General features: G+C 45.0%; 1 protein-coding gene across 1 annotated transcript in view; it reads left to right on the top strand.

Annotated features, from left to right (window-relative positions):
- Window positions 1-1,733, top strand: part of LOC110337622 (dipeptidase 3) — a 6,381-nt gene extending 4,648 nt beyond the window's left edge. Inside the window, exon 10 of the mRNA XM_021220633.1 lies at window positions 1,395-1,733. Within this exon, the coding sequence (XP_021076292.1) occupies window positions 1,395-1,661 (267 nt within the window). The 3' untranslated portion in view covers window positions 1,662-1,733. The remainder of the gene's footprint in view (window positions 1-1,394) is intronic.
- The last annotated feature ends 6,438 nt before the right edge of the window (window positions 1,734-8,171 follow it).

The raw sequence follows: 8,171 nt of genomic DNA, 5'->3' as shown, positions 1-8,171 counted from the left end.
ATGGAGAAAGTGGAGCAGGTACACAGGTTATGGAGAAAGTGGAGCAGGTACACACACAGGTTATGGAGAAAGTGGAGTAGGTACACAGGTTATGGAGAAAGTGGAGCAGGTACACACACAGGTTATGGAGAAAGTGGAGCAGGTACACAGGTTATGGAGAAAGTGGAGCAGTTACACAGGTTATGGAGAAAGTGGAGCAGGTACACAGGTGATGGAGAAAGTGGAGCAGGTACACAGGTTATGGAGAAAGTGGAGCAGGTACACAGGTTATGGAGAAAACAAGGAGAGTGTGTTTGTCAGGCCTCTCTAAAAGAAGAGAATGGATAGAGACTATATGGAGTGCTAACAGCCAGGGCTCCGGGGAGTCCAGCAATGGCTGTCTCCTGATGGAAAGGCCACAATGGACTAGCTGCTCAGTGCACATGACTGGATGCCTTAGCAGTCCCAAGCCAGTGCTGGAGACCTAGGGGCTTCCTGGGTAGCTGTTGGTCTTCAGTATCCATAAGAATCCCAAAGAAATAGGTTCTAGGGGCTGGAGAGATGACTCAGCGGTTAAGAGCACCCGACTGCTCTTCCGAAGGTCCTGAGTTCAATTCCCAGCAACCACATGGTGGCTCACAACCATCCGCAACAAGATCTGGCGCCCTCTTGGAGTGTCTGAAGACAGCTACAGTGTACTTACATATAATAAATAATTTTTTTAAAGTAGGTTCTAATACTATTTAAAAATACCTCGGAGACAGGATAAATGAGCCTCCCATTGAGAAAGAGGGCAAGGAGGCAAAAAGCAAACGCTTCCCTCTTGCATGTCCTTTTATTTGGGCAGCTACCAGAAGGTGTGGCCAAGATTTTTGGTGGATCCTGCTACCTCAAATGATCCTGTCCAAAAATAAAAATAAAAAAATATAGTTGGTTGTCCTGGCACACACCTTTAATCCCAACACTTGGAAGGTGGAAGGGGTGGGTCTCTATGAATTTGAGGCTTCTCTGGTGGGTGCTGACTGACACATTAATCCACGCCTCTCAGCACTCAGGAGGCAGAGGCAGGTGGATCTCTGAGTTCCAGGAAGAGAGTGAGTTCCAGGACAACCAGGACTATACAGAGAAACTCTGTCTCCAAAAAAAAAAAAAAAAAAAAGGAGAGAGAGAAAGAGAGACAGAGACAGAGAATGAATAAACTACACAGAGAAACCCCATCTAGAAAAAAGAAACAGAGAGAGAGAGAAAAAAAGAAAATAAGACAGAAAAAGAAAATGGCTCACAGGCCTGGCCAGCTGTTTGGGTTTTGGTTGATTACAGGTGGAGTCATTCGAACACCCAGGATTGCCTATCACAGATGGGTGGCTCACTGCTAGGTGTTGTTGGGGTGTCTTACTGTTGACTCCCTCTCCCAGGTGAGAGAGAAAAGCCTTGGGCAGAGCCCTGTGGAGGTCAGGTTTCCAGAGAGGCAGCAGAGCAACATCTGCCACTCCCACCTGCTGCCTCAGCCTCAGGAGGACAAACACCAGGACACACACCTGAAGGTGACAAAGCTGCCAAACAGCCAGGTCCTCCAGAGGGCCTCAAAAGCCCCTCCCCGCCCCTTGCCAGGCCTCATGGCTGCTCTTAGCTCCCTAGCCCTCATCCTTTGGCTATGTTGCTCTGGCCACTGGGCAGTTTAGCAAAACCGACAAAGTTCCCCTTCTCATTGCCCAGACCCCAGCTTCTGTTGAGAATAAATACCCGAAACACCAAGTCAAGTGTTCAAGTCCTCATCCTTCTTTATTGTTTGGGGTTTGGGGTTTGGGTCGGAAGGACTCTCAGCGAGGGAACCTGAAGCTGGAGCCCATAGAACAGCATAATAGAGTTCACCTTGACAGTGAATGTGTTCCTAGTGAACAGCTATATTTTTGTTTGGTTAGTTTACGAGTTTTTGTTTGTTTGTTTGTTTGTTTGTTTGTTTTATCTTGTTTTGGAGACCCAAGTCTGTGTTGTCCAGGCTGGCCTGGAACTCTTGGATTCCAGCGACCCCTGCTGCCTCTGCCGTCCAAGGACTAGAATTTCAAGCATGTGGCACTTTTCTGGTTTTCCTGACTCCTTATCAGAACCAGTTTGGCAGAGGCAGGCGGATTTCTGAGTTCGAGGCCAGCCTGGTCTATAGAGTGAGTTCCAGGACAGCCAGGGCTATACAGAGAAACCCTGATTCGGGGAAAAAAAAAAAAAAAAGATAGGAGCAGAAATAGCAAATGTCTGAGGGCCAGCTTGAGCTACCTAGCAAGATCCCCACTCACAAACAAACAGGCTGGAGAAATGGTGCATCAGTTAGGAGTTCTTGCTGCTTTTGCCGCGAATATGGGTTTGCTTCCCAGCACCCACATGTTGGCTTATTAACTCTCCTTAACTCTAACTCCACCAGCTCTCAAACCCTCTTCTGGTTTCCTCAGGTGCCAGACATACTCACATGAAGGTAAAACATGCATACACACAAACATGCATACACACATGCATACCTATACCACCCATATACCAAATACCCACACACCACCACACACACAAACATGCATACACATATTTTTTTTTTTTTTTTTTTTTTTTTTGAGATAAGGTCTCCCTATATAACCCTGCTGACCTAGTATTCTCTATGTAGACCAGGCAGCCTCAAACTTTTAGAGATTCACTTGCCTCTGTTTCCAAAGTGCTGCCATTATAGGTGAGTTTCACCATGCCTGGCAAATAAATTTTTAAAAGCAGAGCCAAATGTAGTGGCACTTACCTTTAGTGCCAGCACTCAGGAAGCAGAGGCGGGTAGATCTTTGTGAGTTCAAAGCCAGCCTGGTCTACTTAGCAAGATCCAGGAAAGGTAAGGCAACAAAGAGAGACCCTATCTCATGTCTCATAAAAACAAACAAAAATGCCTTTAATCCCAGCACATGGGAAGTAGAGGCAGATAGACCTTGGTGAGTCTGGCCAACCTGGTCTATGTAGTGAGTTCCAGGATGGCCATGGCTACTAGATGGAAACATTCTGTCTTGAGAAAGAAATGAAAACAAGGGTGGGAGAGATGGCTCAGCAGTTAAGAGCACTGACTATTCTTCATGAAGTCCTGAGTTCAATTCCCAGCAACGACATAGTGGTTCACAACCACCTGTAATGGAACCCGATGCCCTATGTCTGGAGACAGCTACAGTGTGCTTTTTAAAAAACAAACAAAAAATTTTAAAAGTCAGGTGTGGTCATACACACCTTTAGTCCCAACACTCAGGAAGCAAGTGGATCTATGTGGGTTCGAGGCCAGCCTGGTCTATGAAGCAAGTTCCAGGACAGCCAGGGCTACACAGAGAAACCCTGTCTCGGGGAAAAAAAAAAAAAGACAAAAAAAAAACAAGCCAAGTGTGGTAATCCACACCACAAGCTGGTCTCTTTCAGATCCAGCTATATAATGAGTTTCAGGCCAGACGGGGCTACAAAGACCCTATCTCAAAAAAAAAAAAAATCAAGACAGAGCTGGTAAGATGACTCATCCCCCTCAGGTAAAGAACCTTACTAAACAAGTCTGGAGACCTGTGCATGAACCCCAGGGCTCGAGTACAGACAGAAGGGCAGAACTGAGTCCATAAAGTTGTCTTCGAACTCCACACTTGCAGTGACACCCGTACATGCACATACCATACATACATGGTTACAGACTTTTAAAAGACGTTTGAATAGAAACTTCACAAGGAAAGAAAGAAAAATATCTAGGAACCATATAAAAAGGTGTTAGTCATTAGGAAACTACAAGATGAAACTTCTAAATTACTGGGGTGGTAGAACATAATAGGTTTAGTTAGCCTGGCTGAGGCCTCAACACCGGGAGAAAAAACAAAACAAAACAAAACAAAACAACTCAGTCCTTTAGTTACTTTTCTACTGCTCTGAAGAGACACCGTGACTGAGGCAACTCTTATAAGAGAAAGCATTTAACTGGGGCCTTGCTTACAGTTTTAGAGCCTTAGTCCATTGGCACAGTGGGAAGCAGGCAGGCATGGTGCTGGAACAATAGTTGAGAGCTTTACATCCTGGTCTGCAGGCGGCAGCGAGAGAGAGTGAGACTGTGCCTGATAGGAGCTTTTCAGAACCCAAAGCCTACCTCCAGTGACACACCTCATTCTTTGAAAAATAGTCCCACTCCCTGGTGATGTAGTATTCAAATAGATGAGACTATGGGGGCCATTCTTGATCACACCAGACCTTGGAGCTTCTTTCTTCGGCAGAGAGCCTTTCCTTTCTTAATAAACTTCTATTCCTAAACTAACAAGCCCTCATAATGAAAATGCCTAGGGTCTAATACGTTAAAACCTTTTATATCAGACTGGGTGTGGGGGTACTTAGGAGGCACTCTGCCTCCCCAGCACTCTGGAGGTGGAAGCAGGCGGATTTCTGTGAGTTCAAGGTCAGCCTGGCCTACAGAAGGAGTTCCAATGTATACAGAAAAACCTTGACTCAGACAAACAGACGAAACAAAAAAACAGAACCAAGACCCTTTTATGTCTATGCTTTTGTTAACATAAATTAACCCACTATTGCAGTCCAGGGATGTCTCAAACAGTCTGGATGCTGCTGGTCTTTTGATTCCTTCTGTCTGCGGCCCACTGACTTGTGACATCGGGAGTGGTCCTGGAGGCCTTGCCAGCCACTGTGCCAGTTGCCATGGTTGGTCTTGCCGCAGAAGGAGCAAGTGTTCTTGGCCTGCTGGCCCATTTCAATTTTTGTCACCATTTCCAAAAGGAGGGGCTACAGTGGGTCCCCTACTTCCTAAAGATCCTAGACTTCTTGGTGTGTTCCACACCTGCTTACATACATTTTCAGGTTTTCCCTATAGCTATAGCAGATTCTTTATTGAGGTAGACTCTATATACGATAAAGCTAACTATGTAAAAGGCCAATTCAAAGCTGGGGAAACGGCTCAGTAAGTAAAATGTCTAGCTGATTCAGAGAGCTTCAGATTCAAGGAGAGACCTAGTCTCAAAAAACAATCAAACAAACAAACAAACAAAAACCCATGGATCGGGGTCTGGTGAAGGGGCCACAGGTGACATGTCAGGTCACGAAGGTGGTGGAAGGAACCCTGAAACAGCCCAAGAAGCAGGTCACTCAGAGACGGATGAGGCAGACAAGGCTTTCAAGTAAAAATGAAAGGGCAACAGAAGCAACTCAAGAACTAGCAGCCAAGGCCACCAAGAAGGGCCCTGGCCACTCGTGCAATTAAAAAACTGAGAAAAGCGGTCTGGAGAGATGGCTCAGCAGTTCTGAGCAATGAGTGCTCTTCCAGAGGTCCTGAGTTCAATTCCCAGCAACCACATGGAGGCTCACAACCATCTGTAATGGGATCTCATGCCTTCTTCTGGTGTGCATGAAGACAACAACTGTGTACTCATATACATGAAAATAAATAAATAAATCTTCTTAAAAGAAGGGGAAAAAAAAGAAAAAGAGAAAGAAAGAAAGAAATTCAGTAAAAAGTACCTGAGGTAATGGTCATCTTCTATTCCTATTTAAACATCTGGACTCCCTGCCACACCATCTTTTGCCATCTATAGCTACACCTATAAGGATTTAATCACAGCACAAAGGAAAAAACATTGGGATGGGTTGACCAGTAAGCCCCACGGGTTCTCTGACTCCCTGTCACTGAGATTACAAATGTCCAGGCTTTTTTCTTTTTTGAATGCGCATGTCTGTCTTTGCATACTGAGATTATGTGCACCACATGTATGCCAGAGTCCACAGAGGTCAAAAGAGGGTATCCATCCCCTGGAACTGGAGTTACAGTCAGACAGCTGTGCACTACCATGTGGTTCTGGGAACACAAGCCAGGTCCTCTGCAAGAATAAGTACTCTTAACCGCAGAGCCATCTCTCGAGCCTCCTAGCTTTTTTTTTTTTTTTTTTTTTTTTAAATATAGGATTCTTTGGGTTAAACTCAGATTCTCACATTTTTGAGGTGTACTTGTTGGTGTATTCCATGCTGTGATTAAATCTGGGACAGAAACAGTTCAAGGGAAGAGGAGTTTACTTTGGGTCACAGTTCCAGGGTCCAGCCCATCAAGTCATGAAAGTCACTGAAGTCAGAGCTTGAGGCATCTGATCACAATGCTTCTGCAGTCCGGAAACAGAGAAGATGAACGCTGGTTTCCAGCCCTTTTTCTTTTTACACGGCCCAGGACCAAAGCTCAGTCCTGAATGGGTGTGAGTGGCGACACCCCACAGGTAACATGGTTCTCTCTTCATTGCAATTACCCCATAGCGAGTTCCTCATAGCAAGACTAGAAGGCTATTCCAGCGTAGATAATCTCTCAGTGTGCCCAGAGGCTTCCAAAGTGATTCTAGATCTGAAACGTTGAATGAGGCAAGCGCCTCAGAACTGAGCTCTTTCCCCAGTGCCCCCAGAAGCGTTTGGTACAATCACAGTTTCGTAATATTTTAGTCATGGCAAAAGGAAACCTACCATAACAGTTACTCTCTATTTCATTCTCTCATTCCCACTCAACCACCAACCTGATTTTTGTCTCTGTGGAGTCTCCTGTTGCTTACAGCTGCAAGTTTATGCTCTGTGACTCATGTCTGGCTTCTTTACCAAAACATTTGTGAACTTCATCCCTGTTGGGCTTTTCCTTGGCGGGGTGGGGGTGGGAAAGGGTTTGTTTTGGTTTAGAGACAAGGTCTCATATATCCCAGGCCAGCTTCAAACTCCTTATGTAGTGAAGGATAACTTTGAACTTCTGAGTGGTGATATTACAGGCATGTACTCTTATTACATCCCGTTTTCTGTAATGTGCACTAGAAAAGCACTCTACCAACTGAGCTACATCTTGAGTGAGCCTCTGTTTTCGTCCTGTTGAGACAGGGATTATACATAGCCCAGGCTGACCTCCAATTCAGCTCTCATCTCTGTTGAGTTCCAGGGGTGCAGGGTGGCCCACGATGCCCAAACTTTTCTCTATTTAAATTTCATTTTCTGAGATTTTTAAGAGTCAGATGTTAGAGTTTCTGTTGCCAATCCTCCGTATCTCTTTTTCCCCCTGCCTGGCTGCTCTGGAACTTACTATATATAGACCTGGCCTGCCTCTGCCTCTCTAGTGCTGGAGAAATGGCTGGACACTTAAGGAGCCCTTGCAGACACTTGCAGAGCACTAGAGTTCAGCTCCCAATGCACATCAGATAACTCACAACGACCTGAAACTACAGCTCCAGGGGAATTAACACCTTTGATCTTCCAGGGCACCTGCACCTACACATACTCACACACAGACATACATGGAAACAGATAATTAAAAAGAAAACATCCGGGCATTGTTGTACACATCTTTTATTCTAGCACCTAGGGGCTGGAGGATCTCTGTGAGTTTGAGGCCAGCCTGGTCTACATAGAGATTAAGGCCAGCTAGGGCTACATAGTGAGACTCTCTGAGGAGGGGGGGGGAGCAAAAAAAAAAAAAAGAAGAAGAAAGAAGAAAGAAAATAACTCCGAAAGAAAGAAAGAAAGAAAGAAAGAAAAAGAAAGAAAGAAAGAAAGGAAAGAAAGAAAGAAAGAGCCGGGCGTGGTGGAGCACACCTTTAATCCCAGCACTGGGGAGGCAGAGGCAGGCAGANTTCTGAGTTCGAGGCCANCCTGGTCTACAAAGTGAGCTCCAGGACAACCAGGGCTACACAGAGAAACCCTGTCTCGAAAAAAAAAAAAAAAAAGAAAAAAAGAAAGATAAAAGAAAGAAAGAAAGAAAGAAAGAAAAGAAAAGATGTGTGTTGTCATGCCTCTCTCTCTCTCTCTCTCTCTCTCTCTGTGTGTGTGTGTGTGTGTGTGGGTGTGTGGGTGTGTGTGTGTAGGCCAAAGGTCAACTTCAAGTGTTGTTCCTCAGTAACCACCTGTTTTTTGTTTGTTTGCTTGTTTGGTTTTGGTTTTTGGTCTGACTGGGGAAATGTTATTAGTTAAACCTTGTAAATTTTTTTGGAATATTTATTACTCATAGCTTGTATTATATTTCTGCTTGCACAGTTTATTTTTCAAATTTAAAGGTAAATTTAAAATTTTGTTTTGTGTGTGTGTGTGTGTGTGTGTGTGTGTGTTTGAACCCTGGTACAGTCTGAGGGGGCCGGAGGGCATCAGATCCCCTGGAGCTAGAGTTATATGCAGTCATGAGCTATCTGATGTGGGTG

Source organism: Mus pahari, chromosome 20 (genome assembly GCF_900095145.1).
Source record: "Mus pahari chromosome 20, PAHARI_EIJ_v1.1, whole genome shotgun sequence".
Lineage (NCBI taxonomy): Eukaryota > Metazoa > Chordata > Mammalia > Rodentia > Muridae > Mus > Mus pahari.
This window is presented reverse-complemented; position numbering and strand designations above follow the sequence as displayed.